General features: G+C 52.0%; 3 protein-coding genes across 3 annotated transcripts in view; all 3 read right to left on the reverse strand.

Annotated features, from left to right (window-relative positions):
• The window catches only part of LOC146758316 (uncharacterized), a 107,841-nt gene that overhangs the window by 79,958 nt on the left and 6,918 nt on the right, over nucleotides 1-20,965 (reverse strand). The gene's annotated exons all lie outside the window — the stretch shown is intronic.
• On the reverse strand, nucleotides 1,172-9,881 carry LOC146758322 (uncharacterized). Its single transcript, XM_085516634.1, has 4 exons — nucleotides 8,643-9,881; nucleotides 7,703-7,801; nucleotides 6,624-6,786; nucleotides 1,172-1,687 (listed from the first exon to the last, which is right to left on the reverse strand). Exon 1 carries the CDS (start codon nucleotides 9,611-9,613, stop codon nucleotides 8,753-8,755), a length of 861 nt encoding a protein of 286 aa, XP_085372760.1. The 5' UTR covers nucleotides 9,614-9,881; the 3' UTR covers nucleotides 1,172-1,687; nucleotides 6,624-6,786; nucleotides 7,703-7,801; nucleotides 8,643-8,752.
• On the reverse strand, nucleotides 11,234-19,947 carry LOC146758323 (uncharacterized). Its single transcript, XM_085516633.1, has 4 exons — nucleotides 18,705-19,947; nucleotides 17,765-17,863; nucleotides 16,686-16,848; nucleotides 11,234-11,749 (listed from the first exon to the last, which is right to left on the reverse strand). The coding sequence occupies exon 1, from the start codon at nucleotides 19,673-19,675 to the stop codon at nucleotides 18,815-18,817; it is 861 nt and encodes a 286-aa protein (XP_085372759.1). The 5' UTR covers nucleotides 19,676-19,947; the 3' UTR covers nucleotides 11,234-11,749; nucleotides 16,686-16,848; nucleotides 17,765-17,863; nucleotides 18,705-18,814.

Raw genomic sequence — 20,965 nt, forward strand, 5'->3', positions numbered from 1 at the left:
CCCAATGACTTCCAACGGTGTTAAATTACCCCTTGATCTCTAAGCAGAACAAAACAACAAAATGCCACACCAATAGTGAATACATAAAAACAAACAACTCCTTGGGCCTCAAGGGGAGGCTGATGCACAGGCCACGGCTGCCAGCGTGCAGCTGGGCTTCCCAGGGCAAACAGCAACACACGGTGCATCCATCAGAAGCTGAAAGAGCCCTCAGGGAAGAGAGGCCAACTCAAGGGGCTGAGCACGGGACACCCTTCTTCCTGCCGGGCTGCTTCCCCTCCTCTGGTTTCTTTCTGTCAGTCCTCAGAGAGCAAGGAGATGCTCACAGCCTGTCACCAGCACTTACGGGTTGGCTGAAAGGCCACAGGTTGGGAAGACCAACAAGGAAACGGGGGAAAACCTGCACTGCACCATGTCAAGGGAGAGACGTGAAGCCGACCGCTTCATCGCCCTGCGATTGCCAGCCCGAGCGAGGGACGTTCTGACCAGCTACTGAAAGAGGCAGCACCAGGTTTAGAAAGTTCGCTTCAATTTTATTGCGTACAAGAAGATTTGGCTTCTATTTATTGCCCCGCCCACACCCCAAAATGAAACCCCAGTGCCCAGGATTGCCGCTTAGCAATCAGTCACTCAGCCTCCAGTCAGACCCAAGGAGAAGCCAAACCCCGGGGCTACGTCACCTCCTCCCTCTCCAGTCCCAGCCAGCCCTATTTCAACCTAACCCTACACCAGGCCTGGACCTCAAGAGACACACCCTGAAGGAACGCAGCGTCTCCAGCTCTTGCCATACACCAAGTCCTGCCTATGTGAAGCCCTCATTGCTTCTAACGCAGCACAAGTCCTTCCTGTCCAGTTCACTTCCATCATCTCCACCGTCCATGACAGGGAAAGCACGGCTGTGCCAGTAAACTGGGCTGTTGAGTCAGCAGCTCTTGGTGCCACCTCCGAGGAAGCGTTGCAGGTGGTTCTGCTGTCCTTTGTAGCTTCTTGCTCAAGCCCTCATCGTTGCTTTCTGCTTTCCTTCTCGGCTTTCTTCCTCAGCTGAGTAGCGCTTGCCTTGCCTCGGCAAGCTTGCTGCAAGAGGGAAAAAAGAGGCACTATTTCACTCACGCACGCTGCCAGCACAGTCTGACTTAGAGAGCTGCTCGCAAGATATCCCTGGGCTACAAACCCAAGAACAAGGAAGGACACAAAAGTCACATCTGCATTGTCTGTTACCGCATGCCAAGGAAGAGTCCTCACACTCGAGCACTGCCCCACTTGCAGCTGAGGGGAGGAGGAGCTGGAAAGGACAGGTGGACAGAAAAGAAGGGAAAAGCTGAAGAGGCGAGAATCAACTTCTCCCCGAGGCAGATCACACCTTTGTGGCCACTCTTTTAGGAATGCTCACCATTCCTAATCCTAGCGTTAGCAAGATGAAAATTCACCACCTACCTTTCCACGCTCCTCGCGTACGCACTGAGGGCCGTGCCGTGGCTGTGCTGCACAACACCAGCGACTGAAAGAAAGCACGCAGAGAGCGGATCTGTTGCAGACAGTGCCAGGAGCTGTGCTTGAACAACGCTTTCGGTAAGGCACTCCTACCTTGCAATGGCCACACTTTGGGAGCTCTGGGACACAGCCACGTGTTGCTCTCCTGAGTCCCAGCTCCATTTCTCAGCCCACTCACGCTCTGCTCCTCCATGTTCTGCAAAGGAAAAGTCCCAAGAGGGAAATTCAGTTCATCGCAGATGTCATCAAACTGTCAGGGCAGTCGCACTCATTGCTCGGGGTGAGCAACCAGCTGCATGCTTACCCAAGGAGCAGCGGTTACTTTTACTTGAGTGTAACAGCCAATGCCTGACTGCAAGTACGAACACTAACCTATGCCTAACTCTAAAATAACAACAGAAACCTATACCTAACTCTAAAATAACAACAAAAACCTATACCTAACTCTAAAATAACAACAAAAACCTATACCTAACCCTAAAGAACAAACAGGAACCTATGCCTAACTCTAAAAAACGAACAGGAACCTATCCCTAACACTAAAACTAAACTGAACACTAACACTAACACTAACTTAACACTACCATCAACAAAAAAGAACATAACAAACACCTAACCTAACAGGGGGAAGATGGAACTGGGGGCCCACAGAACCAGAGGAGCAACAAGGTGGAGGAGCAGAAGATGTTAAATAATGCCACCCAGCTAATGCTGGGGGCAGGGGCCGCGCAGCAGGAAAGGAGCCGAGTGCCTGGACCAGCGATGGTGAAGCTGTGACCATGCCAACGCGGGGCCTGGCACGGTGGTGTGGTGCCAGGCCAGCTATGCCGCGGGCGGATCCACGTCCATGGGCTCCTCTGGAGGGGGATCCACCTCCATCGGTTCCTCCGGAGGGGGATCCACCTCCATCGGTTCCTCCGGAGGGGGATCCACCTCCATCGGTTCCTCCGGAGGGGGATCCACCTCCATAGGCTCCACATGGGTGGTGGTCACAGGGCTGGTCCAGGCATGATGGATAATGGCTCTCTTACCCCTCCTCTGCCTGATGGTCATGGCGGGCCCCCTCCTCCTTCTGACTCCTAGGGCCCCCAGCTCCATCCTCCCACCAGAAACTTCAACCCTCGCCCTCTTTGCAGCAGGCATGGCTGTTAACTGCCACAACTGTCAGAGGCATGCGGCAACGGTGACCATGGTGACATGGAGAGGGTTCTAAAATGGCGGCCGCACTGCTGGCACTGGAGTTCCACATAGGATGAGGAGGGGGCTGGAGGGCAGGGCATGGTACGGGAGCTACAAGGTGCTCCCTGTGCCCAGCGGGCAGCCCTTCTCTCTGGCCAGCAAGAGGGCACAGACGAGCCGGCCCCAAGTAAAGGGCCCTCGGCCTCCTTCACCCTCCTTCACCCTCCCCCTTCTTCCACAAGGGAATCTTTTTGGGCTGCCATACTGTTGTGGTTTTGTATTTTTTTCTATTGGTATTTCACATCATAACATCATCTGGAGATCATAGATTGATCAGTCAATCATATTGATCTAGATAAGTCCGTGACACAGACGCAGCACGCAGCAGCTCCTGATGGGGCTCCTGAGCTGAGCACCAACAACGGCAGGCTCCAAAGGGGACCTGACTACGCCTGCCTCCTGGGACACACAAGCTCTGCTTTCCATAGTCGCACCCAGCGCCTCTCCTTGTGCGGCACCTCGGCGGATTCAACCCTTACCTACAATTAAGACCTCTGACTGAATTGGAATTCCAGTCACTCTGATTACACCCCACATCCCTGCTGCAGGCCCTCCCACATGCCCACGTGCTGCACCCAGCCACACCGGCTGCCACAGCCCCGCAGCCAGGCGGGGGTTGGTGCTTCATGATCCTTGAGGTCCCTTCCAACCCGGGTCATTCTGTAATTCTGTGATCGGGTTGAAGGGGCTGGCACTGCCCTGAAGGTGAGCGAGAGAAGTTGGCAAAGGAAGGGTGAGTGGCGGGATCCGAGGAGGGCGTTTTGTGTTTGTGTGCGTGTCTGTTGTTTGCCTGATGTGTTTGTGTGCGTTGTTGTTTCAGGTGTCTGAGTGAGGACTCCCTGTGGGAACTGGCAGCAAGCAAAGGAATGGATCGACGGGCCTGGCCGCCGTGTTGGACTGCGGCTGTGGAGCCAACGAAGGTGTGTCCAGTGTCCTTCCTTACATCATTGACTATGTATGAGGTGTACCTATATCTGTGTAACCATTTTACAAGTCAGGGTGCAGGTTTTTGGTGGGGTCCTGACAGTTCCTCAGCTAGAACCCTCTTACCCCTTTGAGACAGGCCGCTTCCGTCTGTAGCTGTCATGCCAGGAGCCAAATAAATTGCCCCATGGTGAAAAACACCAAGACTCCTATGTCTGCACCGACTCTTTAACCATTTGTTTAAGAGGTGGGTTTTTAGGTCCAACTCAGTATCCCTCCCTGCCACTGAAAGTACAGATGCAATAACCACCCGCACACCTGTTCCTTCGATTACCCGCCCCAGTCCCCTGAAATCATCTTTGATAGCCTTCAGGCTTTTTTTACTAACTTCTTCACTGCCAGCCTGAACTATCAGCAGGGGATAGTAGACAGAAGGGCAGATCAGACTGGGAAGTCTCCCAGCAATGTCCCTGACCCGTGCCCAGGGGAGGGAGCACGTCTCCCTGCGGGTAGGGTCGGGCCAGCATATAGGGCCTTCCATTCCTCGCCAGTAGGGTTGTGCGCCCATGATGGCAGTAATGAACAAACTGCTGCATCACAAAGATCTTGGCCTGATTAGAAATCTTTGAGTAATGCTGTTACAGCAGACAGAATGTGCTAAGCGCAAGTAGTCTCCTGCACTTCACATCCTTGCTACTTTGTTCTGGGTGTTGTCACTGAGCAGCGTCTAACACAAATTCTGCCCCGGTCAGCTGGCTGCCTGAGCTTGAGCCCTGATGGCAACACTGTGTGCTTACCCAGGAGCAGCGGTTACTTTTACTTGAGTGTAGCAGCCAATGCCTGACTGTAAGTACGAACACTAACCTATGCCTAACTCTAAAATAACAACAGAAACCTATACCTAACCCTAAAGAACAAACAGGAACCTATGCCTAACTCTAAAGAACAAACAGGAACCTATCCCTAACGCTAAAACTAAACTGAACACTAACACTAACCTAACACAACCATCAAAACAAAGAACAGAGCAAACACCTAACTACAACAGGGGGAAGAAGGAACTGGGGGCCCACAGAACCGGAGGAGCAACGAGGTGGAGGAGAAGAAGATGTTAAATAATGCCACCCAGCTCATGCTGGGGGCAGGGGCCACGCAGCAGGAAAGGAGCCGAGTGCCTGGACCAGCGATGGTGAAGCTGTGACCATGCCAACGGTCATGACCATGACCACGGTGGTGTGGTGCCAGGCCAGCTATGCCGCGGGCGGATCCACGTCCATGGGCTCCTCTGGAGGGGGATCCACCTCCATCGGTTCCTCCGGAGGGGGATCCACCTCCATCGGCTCCACATGGGTGGTGGTCACAGGGCTGGTCCAGGCATGATGGAAACGGGCTCCTTTCCCCCTCCTCCATTTGATGGTTATGGCGGGCACCCTCCTCCTCTTCGGTTCTGGGGCCCCCAGCTCCTTCTCCCACTTAAATCCTCACTACATTCCTCTCGCCCTCGCTTCGTGCTGGACATGGCTGCTACCTGCCCAGCACTCTCAGAGGTGAGTGAGTCGGGTGGAGCCGCAGCAACCAAGGTGACAGCTGTGACATGGGGAAGATTCCAAAATGGCACCTGTGCTGCTGGGAGTGGTGTTCCGCATAGGATGAGGAGGGGGCTGGAGGGCAGGGCACGGCACGGGAGCTACAAGGCACTCCCTGTGTCCAGCGGGCAGCCCTTCTCTCCGGCCAGCAAGAGGGCACAGAGAGCTGGCCCCGAGAAAAGGGCCCTCGGCCTCCTTCACCCTCCCCCTCCTTTCATAAGGGAATCCCCACTTTGGGCTGGGCACCCACATGGAATCATTGAAACTACAACCTACTACTTTGCTTCTACAGCAAGACTATTGTACTGAAATACTACTGTACTTAAAAGCACCTGCAATCACACTACACTCGTTTTTAATATTAAACTCTCAAACTTTCATAGCAAATAATAACATCCGCTCACAAAGAAAATGTGGAGAGGCCACAAAAGAGAAATACCACTCATGAAAACATTTGTATTTAGACATTCAAACTAACAACGTACTTTGTCTTTACCTAACCGTACCATTCTGTGCTAGAAATACGATGTTTTGCTGTAGAGTATAACTTGGAGAACCCAAAAGCAGCTAAAACCTGCTCCACTCAGTAATTTGACCATCCGCTGATATTTGGTTCTTTGCTCCCTTGCTTTCTAGTTGCTCACTCTTTAGACACACGCAAATCACATTGTCAAGGACTACAAAAACACTGTTAGCCAAAAAATTTATGCTGGCAGAATCTTAACGTTAGAAACGTGTAAATTGGTTGCAAAGAAGAAAGTGAAGACCAACACAGTAACCAAATACTAACTGATACACAAGGCTTCTCTCACACATCCTGAAAACAGAACTGCCAGCCTTAATGAACTTTGCTCTTCAGACACTGACTGAAATGCAAGTATTACCTTGTCATGGTTTAATAATTTTGTAATTTTGCTATCAGTATTCCACATCATAACATCATATAAAGCATGAATAGTTTTACTGAATCTGCAACTTACAGAAGAAGACTACATCTCCCAGAGAACAACACGAGGTCACGGGACCTGGACACTATATTAACTCTGTCGCAGGCTAGACTGACGTCTTTCGAGTTCTGGCGTTCAGGGGAGTGTGTGGGAGCCTTCACCGTTTCGCCTAGATTTACAGTAGGCCTCTCGGTTTCGGGACTCATTCTCTCTCCTATTTTGCTTGATTCGTTAGCTCAATTTTCAATTATATTGTATTATACTGTGTTATCCTGTATTTCGATATAGTAATTTAGTAAATAAGTGTGCCTCCTTAGATTGTTGCTGCTGTTTTCTTTTCCTAATTAACTTTTTTTCCTTTCGGCCTAGGGCCCCTGCTGGGCCCACAGTCCCTGTCACGGACGCAGGTGGATTTTTAGTTTAAACCGTGACATACCTGTAGCAGCCTGGATCTGGCAATAGTCAAAGAATCCTTTACGTCCAGCTCCTTAGCATCAAAAGACCACAGATACTGCTGGGGCAGAATTTCATTGAAGCCTTCAAAAGAAGCTTGTGTCTGTTCCTCAGTGCCTCGGGAAAGTCTCCATTCTGCTACCAGCCTGGAAAAGACACAGAAGGATCATTTAAAACAGGCTACGCTAACCCAAGTTCATCTTTGTTAGTTTGTTTTGAAATGAACCGTAAGCTGTGTTAAGAAAAATGATGGAAAGTGCTGGGGATAGAGCACTGTGTAACTGTATTCTAATTGTATTCCCAACCTTCACCCTGCGCAAACAATTTTAAGTTAAAACCCTATGTTTCCAACCACTCAACTGCAGAAAGCATTTTAGGCTCCAGCAGAAGGCAGCATCTACTCACTGATGATATTAATGAGAGCACAGGAGTCCCTTGCTGTTCGGAGGAAGAAAAAAATGCAGAGCTGTGTTCATCTAATATGTTCCATATTTGTTTCTGTCAATCACGAAACTTTGCTCTGTGGTAGAAACTCCACTCTCCATTAAGAAAAGGGAGAAAAGCAGGCAGGAGACCCAAAGAACCTGAACCCAGGGAGAAGCAGATATTATGCTGAATTCAAGCCTAACCTGTCAGGAGAACTGGAATCGAAAGGAGAGAACGCAACACAGGACACAGAGTGTGACAAAAGAACATTGCTTAAGCTGCAATCTGAGCTCTGCCCGGCTTCCTCAAAACCAGAAGAGAACGGTCTTCTGCAGGTACTCCCTCCTCTCCATCCCAGTGAGTATTTGGCACAACTGCCAATGCCAATACGTTCCTTCTGCAAATGTCACCGTTTCTGTGAAACCTTTCCAGATGACTCGTGACTAAAGCAATTTCTACTCCCTCATTCCTCAAAACCTTCCCACACAAAAGTCTTCACAGATCAGATGGTAAGAAAGAGGGAATTCTACGGCCACAGCAATAAAGCGCGCAGAAAGCCCATCTGTTGCAGACAGAGGAGTGAGCCGTGCTTAACCAACACTGCTTCAGCGCACGCTTACAGTAAGGCACACCTACCTTGCGCTGGCCACGCACGAAGCTCGTGACGCAGCTCCAGGCGGCTCTCCTGGGGCCCAGCTTCATTTCACGGCCACTCACGCTCTGCTGCTGGACATTCTGCAACGGAAAAGCCACCGGATGCAAATCCCATCCCTCGCAGATGGCATCAGACCTCCGCTCTCATGGCAGTCACCACCGCCCTGCCCTGGGCAGCGCTTCCACTGCCCTTGCTCCTGCCACAAGACACCAACGTCTGCTTCTGACGCGGCTCCACCATGGGATCCTGTATGCAATAGAGAAACACACGGAGGCTGCCAGCCACTGCAACACGCGCGCTGTGAAACCCCTGGCACTGCTGAGTCCCAAGAGCAGAGGAGAGAAGCGTTTGCCTGCCATGGACGGGCTGCGGCGGGATTGAATCCTGCCTTCGAATCGGGACACCCCCAGGGAGAGCCTCCCTGGGGACCCAAAGACTGAAATGGAGGCAAGGTAACACTTTGCTATAGAAAGGGAAAGGGGAACTTCACAGAATCCGAGACAAAGGGTAACTGCAGATAGTTTACATTTAAAAGTGCAGGGATAGGGGGAATTACAGACACTTAGTCAAAATAAAACCAGAGAAGAGGGCAATAAAGATAAGAAGAAATTGTCCGGAGACCTCTGACAAGAAGAAGGATTAGATACCCCCGGGCAAGATGATGCTGACATGGGAGAACGATACCAGCAGATAACACCAAGAAGAAAACAGAAGAAGAATTTCACCCCAAAACAACGGCAAGGGTCGCGGGGAACGGGGTCCTAGGGAATGTAATGAATATGTAATCAAACTGAGGAGGAGACTATTGATTACGTATTAGCTTAACCTATATCTGTAACACACTTTTCTCCTTACGGTGTGCAAGTTTGGTGGAGCTCTCCCGCTTGCACCCGGCGCTGCGCAACGCTGGAATAAACATACCTGCTTTAGAACCCATCTTTGGGTTATAGAGTTTGATTCCGCAAGTCATCTTCCTGCCGCACAGCCCAGCACGGCCGGAGCCGCACCACACGATCCGGGCCGGGGCCGGCTCAGGCTCTGCCTCCAGGCTTTTGGGGCCGGCCGGGTGACTCCGCAGCACAGCGAGACCGTGGAGCCGCCCGGGAGCCGCCTCTGGGTGCCGGCAGCGCCGCGAGCTCCTCCCCCGACAGCCCCTCCGTGCCCCCGCCCCGAGGCCCGACCCCGTTCGCAGCACAGAGCCCGCTCCTCCCGGCCCCGCTCATGGCCGCCATGCCGCCATGGCCCGGAAGTGCTCTCCGCCGCCTGCAGGAAGCACTTCCTGTCACTGGCACTGGCACTGTCACGTGGCTCAGGCCGGGCTGGGGCCTGTTGGGGGGGGGCGGCTGCCGGAAAAGGACCCAAAATTCACGTCTCATTTCGTGTCTTTCCTCTCGCTTTCCTTCCTTTACCTTCCCCTTCCCTTCCTTCCTTCCTCGCCCTCGTCCCCTTCCCTTCACCACCTCCCTGTGTCCATTCCAGTGCCTGGCCACCCTTTCTGAGCAGTAATACCTCGTAGTGTCCAGCCTGAATCTCCCCTGTCGCAGCTTGAAGCCATTCCCTCTGGTCCTATCATTAATGACACGAGAGAAGAGGCCGAGCCCCAGCTCACTACAGCCTCCCTTCAGGAAGTTAGAGAGAGCAATGAGGTCTCCCCTGAGCCTCCTCTTCTCCAGGCTGAACAATCCCAGCTCCCTCAGCCGCTCCTCATACGGCCTGTGCTCCAGACCCCTCACCAGCTTTGTTGCCCTCCTCTGAACGCGTTCCAGGGCCTCGATGTCTTTCTTGCACTGAGGGGCCCAAAACTGAACACAGCACTCGAGCTGCGGCCTCATCAGTGCTGAGAACAGGGGGACAATCACCTCTCTGCTCCTGCTGGCAACACTGTTTCCCATGCAGGCCAGGATGCCCTCGGCCTTCTTATTATACAGCAAAGGAATCCCCTGAAAAGGAAACCACAATATCTGGCAACATGAAACAAAGTTCTGATTCGTAAAAGACTGGCAGCAAGGCCTGAATCTCTTGTGTCATCTGCTCTTGATGTATCACATTAGCACTAGGTGGAATGCAGAAGCTTCCTGAGACGTGATAATCAAAACCTAGTCCAATGCCTTTAAAAAAGCCTTTAAGAGATTACTCCTCCTTGTCTGTTTAAAATAAACTTAGGTAATACAAAAGGTTGGAAAATTTTTGGACAACTCCCCAGGGCCGGGCTTTGGAAGGCCGTATTGACGAGAGTCAATCAAGCTCCGGCTGCAGGCGTATATGTGTGTGCCAGTTCTTTAACACAGTAGAAATCACAACTTGCTGCATGATCAAAATTCTACATGTGCTACTCCTGAACCCCAATGACTTCCAACGGTGTTAAATTACCCCTTGATCTCTAAGCAGAACAAAACAACAAAATGCCACACCAATAGTGAATACATAAAAACAAACAACTCCTTGGGCCTCAAGGGGAGGCTGATGCACAGGCCACGGCTGCCAGCGTGCAGCTGGGCTTCCCAGGGCAAACAGCAACACACGGTGCATCCATCAGAAGCTGAAAGAGCCCTCAGGGAAGAGAGGCCAACTCAAGGGGCTGAGCACGGGACACCCTTCTTCCTGCCGGGCTGCTTCCCCTCCTCTGGTTTCTTTCTGTCAGTCCTCAGAGAGCAAGGAGATGCTCACAGCCTGTCACCAGCACTTACGGGTTGGCTGAAAGGCCACAGGTTGGGAAGACCAACAAGGAAACGGGGGAAAACCTGCACTGCACCATGTCAAGGGAGAGACGTGAAGCCGACCGCTTCATCGCCCTGCGATTGCCAGCCCGAGCGAGGGACGTTCTGACCAGCTACTGAAAGAGGCAGCACCAGGTTTAGAAAGTTCGCTTCAATTTTATTGCGTACAAGAAGATTTGGCTTCTATTTATTGCCCCGCCCACACCCCAAAATGAAACCCCAGTGCCCAGGATTGCCGCTTAGCAATCAGTCACTCAGCCTCCAGTCAGACCCAAGGAGAAGCCAAACCCCGGGGCTACGTCACCTCCTCCCTCTCCAGTCCCAGCCAGCCCTATTTCAACCTAACCCTACACCAGGCCTGGACCTCAAGAGACACACCCTGAAGGAACGCAGCGTCTCCAGCTCTTGCCATACACCAAGTCCTGCCTATGTGAAGCCCTCATTGCTTCTAACGCAGCACAAGTCCTTCCTGTCCAGTTCACTTCCATCATCTCCACCGTCCATGACAGGGAAAGCACGGCTGTGCCAGTAAACTGGGCTGTTGAGTCAGCAGCTCTTGGTGCCACCTCCGAGGAAGCGTTGCAGGTGGTTCTGCTGTCCTTTGTAGCTTCTTGCTCAAGCCCTCATCGTTGCTTTCTGCTTTCCTTCTCGGCTTTCTTCCTCAGCTGAGTAGCGCTTGCCTTGCCTCGGCAAGCTTGCTGCAAGAGGGAAAAAAGAGGCACTATTTCACTCACGCACGCTGCCAGCACAGTCTGACTTAGAGAGCTGCTCGCAAGATATCCCTGGGCTACAAACCCAAGAACAAGGAAGGACACAAAAGTCACATCTGCATTGTCTGTTACCGCATGCCAAGGAAGAGTCCTCACACTCGAGCACTGCCCCACTTGCAGCTGAGGGGAGGAGGAGCTGGAAAGGACAGGTGGACAGAAAAGAAGGGAAAAGCTGAAGAGGCGAGAATCAACTTCTCCCCGAGGCAGATCACACCTTTGTGGCCACTCTTTTAGGAATGCTCACCATTCCTAATCCTAGCGTTAGCAAGATGAAAATTCACCACCTACCTTTCCACGCTCCTCGCGTACGCACTGAGGGCCGTGCCGTGGCTGTGCTGCACAACACCAGCGACTGAAAGAAAGCACGCAGAGAGCGGATCTGTTGCAGACAGTGCCAGGAGCTGTGCTTGAACAACGCTTTCGGTAAGGCACTCCTACCTTGCAATGGCCACACTTTGGGAGCTCTGGGACACAGCCACGTGTTGCTCTCCTGAGTCCCAGCTCCATTTCTCAGCCCACTCACGCTCTGCTCCTCCATGTTCTGCAAAGGAAAAGTCCCAAGAGGGAAATTCAGTTCATCGCAGATGTCATCAAACTGTCAGGGCAGTCGCACTCATTGCTCGGGGTGAGCAACCAGCTGCATGCTTACCCAAGGAGCAGCGGTTACTTTTACTTGAGTGTAACAGCCAATGCCTGACTGCAAGTACGAACACTAACCTATGCCTAACTCTAAAATAACAACAGAAACCTATACCTAACTCTAAAATAACAACAAAAACCTATACCTAACTCTAAAATAACAACAAAAACCTATACCTAACCCTAAAGAACAAACAGGAACCTATGCCTAACTCTAAAAAACGAACAGGAACCTATCCCTAACACTAAAACTAAACTGAACACTAACACTAACACTAACTTAACACTACCATCAACAAAAAAGAACATAACAAACACCTAACCTAACAGGGGGAAGATGGAACTGGGGGCCCACAGAACCAGAGGAGCAACAAGGTGGAGGAGCAGAAGATGTTAAATAATGCCACCCAGCTAATGCTGGGGGCAGGGGCCGCGCAGCAGGAAAGGAGCCGAGTGCCTGGACCAGCGATGGTGAAGCTGTGACCATGCCAACGCGGGGCCTGGCACGGTGGTGTGGTGCCAGGCCAGCTATGCCGCGGGCGGATCCACGTCCATGGGCTCCTCTGGAGGGGGATCCACCTCCATCGGTTCCTCCGGAGGGGGATCCACCTCCATCGGTTCCTCCGGAGGGGGATCCACCTCCATCGGTTCCTCCGGAGGGGGATCCACCTCCATAGGCTCCACATGGGTGGTGGTCACAGGGCTGGTCCAGGCATGATGGATAATGGCTCTCTTACCCCTCCTCTGCCTGATGGTCATGGCGGGCCCCCTCCTCCTTCTGACTCCTAGGGCCCCCAGCTCCATCCTCCCACCAGAAACTTCAACCCTCGCCCTCTTTGCAGCAGGCATGGCTGTTAACTGCCACAACTGTCAGAGGCATGCGGCAACGGTGACCATGGTGACATGGAGAGGGTTCTAAAATGGCGGCCGCACTGCTGGCACTGGAGTTCCACATAGGATGAGGAGGGGGCTGGAGGGCAGGGCATGGTACGGGAGCTACAAGGTGCTCCCTGTGCCCAGCGGGCAGCCCTTCTCTCTGGCCAGCAAGAGGGCACAGACGAGCCGGCCCCAAGTAAAGGGCCCTCGGCCTCCTTCACCCTCCTTCACCCTCCCCCTTCTTCCACAAGGGAATCTTTTTGGGCTGCCATACTGTTGTGGTTTTGTATTTTTTTCTATTGGTATTTCACATCATAACATCATCTGGAGATCATAGATTGATCAGTCAATCATATTGATCTAGATAAGTCCGTGACACAGACGCAGCACGCAGCAGCTCCTGATGGGGCTCCTGAGCTGAGCACCAACAACGGCAGGCTCCAAAGGGGACCTGACTACGCCTGCCTCCTGGGACACACAAGCTCTGCTTTCCATAGTCGCACCCAGCGCCTCTCCTTGTGCGGCACCTCGGCGGATTCAACCCTTACCTACAATTAAGACCTCTGACTGAATTGGAATTCCAGTCACTCTGATTACACCCCACATCCCTGCTGCAGGCCCTCCCACATGCCCACGTGCTGCACCCAGCCACACCGGCTGCCACAGCCCCGCAGCCAGGCGGGGGTTGGTGCTTCATGATCCTTGAGGTCCCTTCCAACCCGGGTCATTCTGTGATTCTGTGATCGGGTTGAAGGGGCTGGCACTGCCCTGAAGGTGAGCGAGAGAAGTTGGCAAAGGAAGGGTGAGTGGCGGGATCCGAGGAGGGCGTTTTGTGTTTGTGTGCGTGTCTGTTGTTTGCCTGATGTGTTTGTGTGCGTTGTTGTTTCAGGTGTCTGAGTGAGGACTCCCTGTGGGAACTGGCAGCAAGCAAAGGAATGGATCGACGGGCCTGGCCGCCGTGTTGGACTGCGGCTGTGGAGCCAACGAAGGTGTGTCCAGTGTCCTTCCTTACATCATTGACTATGTATGAGGTGTACCTATATCTGTGTAACCATTTTACAAGTCAGGGTGCAGGTTTTTGGTGGGGTCCTGACAGTTCCTCAGCTAGAACCCTCTTACCCCTTTGAGACAGGCCGCTTCCGTCTGTAGCTGTCATGCCAGGAGCCAAATAAATTGCCCCATGGTGAAAAACACCAAGACTCCTATGTCTGCACCGACTCTTTAACCATTTGTTTAAGAGGTGGGTTTTTAGGTCCAACTCAGTATCCCTCCCTGCCACTGAAAGTACAGATGCAATAACCACCCGCACACCTGTTCCTTCGATTACCCGCCCCAGTCCCCTGAAATCATCTTTGATAGCCTTCAGGCTTTTTTTACTAACTTCTTCACTGCCAGCCTGAACTATCAGCAGGGGATAGTAGACAGAAGGGCAGATCAGACTGGGAAGTCTCCCAGCAATGTCCCTGACCCGTGCCCAGGGGAGGGAGCACGTCTCCCTGCGGGTAGGGTCGGGCCAGCATATAGGGCCTTCCATTCCTCGCCAGTAGGGTTGTGCGCCCATGATGGCAGTAATGAACAAACTGCTGCATCACAAAGATCTTGGCCTGATTAGAAATCTTTGAGTAATGCTGTTACAGCAGACAGAATGTGCTAAGCGCAAGTAGTCTCCTGCACTTCACATCCTTGCTACTTTGTTCTGGGTGTTGTCACTGAGCAGCGTCTAACACAAATTCTGCCCCGGTCAGCTGGCTGCCTGAGCTTGAGCCCTGATGGCAACACTGTGTGCTTACCCAGGAGCAGCGGTTACTTTTACTTGAGTGTAGCAGCCAATGCCTGACTGTAAGTACGAACACTAACCTATGCCTAACTCTAAAATAACAACAGAAACCTATACCTAACCCTAAAGAACAAACAGGAACCTATGCCTAACTCTAAAGAACAAACAGGAACCTATCCCTAACGCTAAAACTAAACTGAACACTAACACTAACCTAACACAACCATCAAAACAAAGAACAGAGCAAACACCTAACTACAACAGGGGGAAGAAGGAACTGGGGGCCCACAGAACCGGAGGAGCAACGAGGTGGAGGAGAAGAAGATGTTAAATAATGCCACCCAGCTCATGCTGGGGGCAGGGGCCACGCAGCAGGAAAGGAGCCGAGTGCCTGGACCAGCGATGGTGAAGCTGTGACCATGCCAACGGTCATGACCATGACCACGGTGGTGTGGTGCCAGGCCAGCTATGCCGCGGGCGGATCCACGTCCATGGGCTCCTCTGGAGGGGGATCCACCTCCATCGGTTCCTCCGGAGGGGGATCCACCTCCATCGGCTCCACATGGGTGGTGGTCACAGGGCTGGTCCAGGCATGATGGAAACGGGCTCCTTTCCCCCTCCTCCATTTGATGGTTATGGCGGGCACCCTCCTCCTCTTCGGTTCTGGGGCCCCCAGCTCCTTCTCCCACTTAAATCCTCACTACATTCCTCTCGCCCTCGCTTCGTGCTGGACATGGCTGCTACCTGCCCAGCACTCTCAGAGGTGAGTGAGTCGGGTGGAGCCGCAGCAACCAAGGTGACAGCTGTGACATGGGGAAGATTCCAAAATGGCACCTGTGCTGCTGGGAGTGGTGTTCCGCATAGGATGAGGAGGGGGCTGGAGGGCAGGGCACGGCACGGGAGCTACAAGGCACTCCCTGTGTCCAGCGGGCAGCCCTTCTCTCCGGCCAGCAAGAGGGCACAGAGAGCTGGCCCCGAGAAAAGGGCCCTCGGCCTCCTTCACCCTCCCCCTCCTTTCATAAGGGAATCCCCACTTTGGGCTGGGCACCCACATGGAATCATTGAAACTACAACCTACTACTTTGCTTCTACAGCAAGACTATTGTACTGAAATACTACTGTACTTAAAAGCACCTGCAATCACACTACACTCGTTTTTAATATTAAACTCTCAAACTTTCATAGCAAATAATAACATCCGCTCACAAAGAAAATGTGGAGAGGCCACAAAAGAGAAATACCACTCATGAAAACATTTGTATTTAGACATTCAAACTAACAACGTACTTTGTCTTTACCTAACCGTACCATTCTGTGCTAGAAATACGATGTTTTGCTGTAGAGTATAACTTGGAGAACCCAAAAGCAGCTAAAACCTGCTCCACTCAGTAATTTGACCATCCGCTGATATTTGGTTCTTTGCTCCCTTGCTTTCTAGTTGCTCACTCTTTAGACACACGCAAATCACATTGTCAAGGACTACAAAAACACTGTTAGCCAAAAAATTTATGCTGGCAGAATCTTAACGTTAGAAACGTGTAAATTGGTTGCAAAGAAGAAAGTGAAGACCAACACAGTAACCAAATACTAACTGATACATAAGGCTTCTCTCACACATCCTGAAAACAGAACCGCCAGCCTTAATGAACTTTGCTCTTCAGACACTGACTGAAATGCAAGTATTACCTTGTCATGGTTTAATAATTTTGTAATTTTGCTATCAGTATTCCACATCATAACATCATATAAAGCATGAATAGTTTTACTGAATCTGCAACTTACAGAAGAAGACTACATCTCCCAGAGAACAACACGAGGTCACGGGACCTGGACACTATATTAACTCTGTCGCAGGCTAGACTGACGTCTTTCGAGTTCTGGCGTTCAGGGGAGTGTGTGGGAGCCTTCACCGTTTCGCCTAGATTTACAGTAGGCCTCTCGGTTTCGGGACTCATTCTCTCTCCTATTTTGCTTGATTCGTTAGCTCAATTTTCAATTATATTGTATTATACTGTGTTATCCTGTATTTCGATATAGTAATTTAGTAAATAAGTGTGCCTCCTTAGATTGTTGCTGCTGTTTTCTTTTCCTAATTAACTTTTTTTCCTTTCGGCCTAGGGCCCCTGCTGGGCCCACAGTCCCTGTCACGGACGCAGGTGGATTTTTAGTTTAAACCGTGACATACCTGTAGCAGCCTGGATCTGGCAATAGTCAAAGAATCCTTTACGTCCAGCTCCTTAGCATCAAAAGACCACAGATACTGCTGGGGCAGAATTTCATTGAAGCCTTCAAAAGAAGCTTGTGTCTGTTCCTCAGTGCCTCGGGAAAGTCTCCATTCTGCTACCAGCCTGGAAAAGACACAGAAGGATCATTTAAAACAGGCTACGCTAACCCAAGTTCATCTTTGTTAGTTTGTTTTGAAATGAACCGTAAGCTGTGTTAAGAAAAATGATGGAAAGTGCTGGGGATAGAGCACTGTGTAACTGTATTCTAATTGTATTCCCAACCTTCACCCTGCGCAAACAATTTTAAGTTAAAACCCTATGTTTCCAACCACTCAACTGCAGAAAGCATTTTAGGCTCCAGCAGAAGGCAGCATCTACTCACTGATGATATTAATGAGAGCACAGGAGTCCCTTGCTGTTCGGAGGAAGAAAAAAATGCAGAGCTGTGTTCATCTAATATGTTCCATATTTGTTTCTGTCAATCACGAAACTTTGCTCTGTGGTAGAAACTCCACTCTCCATTAAGAAAAGGGAGAAAAGCAGGCAGGAGACCCAAAGAACCTGAACCCAGGGAGAAGCAGATATTATGCTGAATTCAAGCCTAACCTGTCAGGAGAACTGGAATCGAAAGGAGAGAACGCAACACAGGACACAGAGTGTGACAAAAGAACATTGCTTAAGCTGCAATCTGAGCTCTGCCCGGCTTCCTCAAAACCAGAAGAGAACGGTCTTCTGCAGGTACTCCCTCCTCTCCATCCCAGTGAGTATTTGGCACAACTGCCAATGCCAATACGTTCCTTCTGCAAATGTCACCGTTTCTGTGAAACCTTTCCAGATGACTCGTGACTAAAGCAATTTCTACTCCCTCATTCCTCAAAACCTTCCCACACAAAAGCCTTCACAGATCAGATGGTAAGAAAGAGGGAATTCTACGGCCACAGCAATAAAGCGCGCAGAAAGCCCATCTGTTGCAGACAGAGGAGTGAGCCGTGCTTAACCAACACTGCTTCAGCGCACGCTTACAGTAAGGCACACCTACCTTGCGCTGGCCACGCACGAAGCTCGTGACGCAGCTCCAGGCGGCTCTCCTGGGGCCCAGCTTCATTTCACGGCCACTCACGCTCTGCTGCTGGACATTCTGCAACGGAAAAGCCACCGGATGCAAATCCCATCCCTCGCAGATGGCATCAGACCTCCGCTCTCATGGCAGTCACCACCGCCCTGCCCTGGGCAGCGCTTCCACTGCCCTTGCTCCTGCCACAAGACACCAACGTCTGCTTCTGACGCGGCTCCACCATGGGATCCTGTATGCAATAGAGAAACACACGGAGGCTGCCAGCCACTGCAACACGCGCGCTGTGAAACCCCTGGCACTGCTGAGTCCCAAGAGCAGAGGAGAGAAGCGTTTGCCTGCCATGGACGGGCTGCGGCGGGATTGAATCCTGCCTTCGAATCGGGACACCCCCAGGGAGAGCCTCCCTGGGGACCCAAAGACTGAAATGGAGGCAAGGTAACACTCTGCTATAGAAAGGGAAAGGGGAACTTCACAGAATCCGAGACAAAGGGTAACTGCAGATAGTTTACATTTAAAAGTGCAGGGATAGGGGGAATTACAGACACTTAGTCAAAATAAAACCAGAGAAGAGGGCAATAAAGATAAGAAGAAATTGTCCGGAGACCTCTGACAAGAAGAAGGATTAGATACCCCCGGGCAAGATGATGCTGACATGGGAGAACGATACCAGCAGATAACACCAAGAAGAAAACAGAAGAAGAATTTCACCCCAAAACAACGGCAAGGGTCGCGGGGAACGGGGTCCTAGGGAATGTAATGAATATGTAATCAAACTGAGGAGGAGACTATTGATTACGTATTAGCTTAACCTATATCTGTAACACACTTTTCTCCTTACGGTGTGCAAGTTTGGTGGAGCTCTCCCGCTTGCACCCGGCGCTGCGCAACGCTGGAATAAACATACCTGCTTTAGAACCCATCTTTGGGTTATAGAGTTTGATTCCGCAAGTCATCTTCCTGCCGCACAGCCCAGCACGGCCGGAGCCGCACCACACGATCCGGGCCGGGGCCGGCTCAGGCTCTGCCTCCAGGCTTTTGGGGCCGGCCGGGTGACTCCGCAGCACAGCGAGACCGTGGAGCCGCCCGGGAGCCGCCTCTGGGTGCCGGCAGCGCCGCGAGCTCCTCCCCCGACAGCCCCTCCGTGCCCCCGCCCCGAGGCCCGACCCCGTTCGCAGCACAGAGCCCGCTCCTCCCGGCCCCGCTCATGGCCGCCATGCCGCCATGGCCCGGAAGTGCTCTCCGCCGCCTGCAGGAAGCACTTCCTGTCACTGGCACTGGCACTGTCACGTGGCTCAGGCCGGGCTGGGGCCTGTTGGGGGGGGGCGGCTGCCGGAAAAGGACCCAAAATTCACGTCTCATTTCGTGTCTTTCCTCTCGCTTTCCTTCCTTTACCTTCCCCTTCCCTTCCTTCCTTCCTCGCCCTCGTCCCCTTCCCTTCACCACCTCCCTGTGTCCATTCCAGTGCCTGGCCACCCTTTCTGAGCAGTAATACCTCGTAGTGTCCAGCCTGAATCTCCCCTGTCGCAGCTTGAAGCCATTCCCTCTGGTCCTATCATTAATGACACGAGAGAAGAGGCCGAGCCCCAGCTCACTACAGCCTCCCTTCAGGAAGTTAGAGAGAGCAATGAGGTCTCCCCTGAGCCTCCTCTTCTCCAGGCTGAACAATCCCAGCTCCCTCAGCCGCTCCTCATACGGCCTGTGCTCCAGACCCCTCACCAGCTTTGTTGCCCTCCTCTGAACGCGTTCCAGGGCCTCGATGTCTTTCTTGCACTGAGGGGCCCAAAACTGAACACAGCACTCGAGCTGCGGCCTCATCAGTGCTGAGAACAGGGGGACAATCACCTCTCTGCTCCTGCTGGCAACACTGTTTCCCATGCAGGCCAGGATGCCCTCGGCCTTCTTATTATACAGCAAAGGAATCCCCTGAAAAGGAAACCACAATATCTGGCAACATGAAACAAAGTTCTGATTCGTAAAAGACTGGCAGCAAGGCCTGAATCTCTTGTGTCATCTGCTCTTGATGTATCACATTAGCACTAGGTGGAATGCAGAAGCTTCCTGAGACGTGATAATCAAAACCTAGTCCAATGCCTTTAAAAAAGCCTTTAAGAGATTACTCCTCCTTGTCTGCTTAAAATAAACTTAGGTAATACAAAAGGTTGGAAAATTTTTGGACAACTCCCCAGGGCCGGGCTTTGGAAGGCCGTATTGACGAGAGTCAATCAAGCTCCGGCTGCAGGCGTATATGTGTGTGCCAGTTCTTTAACACAGTAGAAATCACAACTTGCTGCATGATCAAAATTCTACATGTGCTACTCCTGAACCCCAATGACTTCCAACGGTGTTAAATTACCCCTTGATCTCAAAGCAGAACAAAACAACAAAATGCCACACCAATAGTGAATACATAAAAACAAACAACTCCTTGGGCCTCAAGGGGAGGCTGATGCACAGGCCACGGCTGCCAGCGTGCAGCTGGGCTTCCCAGGGCAAACAGCAACACACGGTGCATCCATCAGAAGCTGAAAGAGCCCTCAGGGAAGAGAGGCCAACTCAAGGGGCTGAGCACGGGACACCCTTCTTCCTGCCGGGCTGCTTCCCCTCCTCTGGTTTCTTTCTGTCAGTCCTCAGAGAGCAAGGAGATGCTCACAGCCTGTCACCAGCACTTACGGGTTGGCTGAAAGGCCACAGGTTGGGAAGACCAACAAGGAAACGGGGGAAAACCTGCACTGCACCATGTCAAGGGAGAGACGTGAAGCCGACCGCTTCATCGCCCTGCGATTGCCAGCCCGAGCGAGGGACGTTCTGACCAGCTACTGAAAGAGGCAGCACCAGGTTTAGAAAGTTCGCTTCAATTTTATTGCGTACAAGAAGATTTGGCTTCTATTTATTGCCCCGCCCACACCCCAAAATGAAACCCCAGTGCCCAGGATTGCCGCTTAGCAATCAGTCACTCAGCCTCCAGTCAGACCCAAGGAGAAGCCAAACCCCGGGGCTACGTCACCTCCTCCCTCTCCAGTCCCAGCCAGCCCTATTTCAACCTAACCCTACACCAGGCCTGGACCTCAAGAGACACACCCTGAAGGAACGCAGCGTCTCCAGCTCTTGCCATACACCAAGTCCTGCCTATGTGAAGCCCTCATTGCTTCTAACGCAGCACAAGTC

Source organism: Coturnix japonica, chromosome 15 (assembly GCF_054131305.1).
Source record: "Coturnix japonica strain WE chromosome 15, WE-NBRP24, whole genome shotgun sequence".
Taxonomy (NCBI): Eukaryota; Metazoa; Chordata; class Aves; order Galliformes; family Phasianidae; genus Coturnix; species Coturnix japonica.

Excerpts from the sequence above, each read along its gene's own strand:
- LOC146758322 (XM_085516634.1), bottom strand. The coding sequence starts at position 9,613 with ATGGGAAACAGTGTTGCCAGCAGGAGCAGAGAGGTGATTGTCCCCCTG.
- LOC146758323 (XM_085516633.1), bottom strand. The coding sequence starts at position 19,675 with ATGGGAAACAGTGTTGCCAGCAGGAGCAGAGAGGTGATTGTCCCCCTG.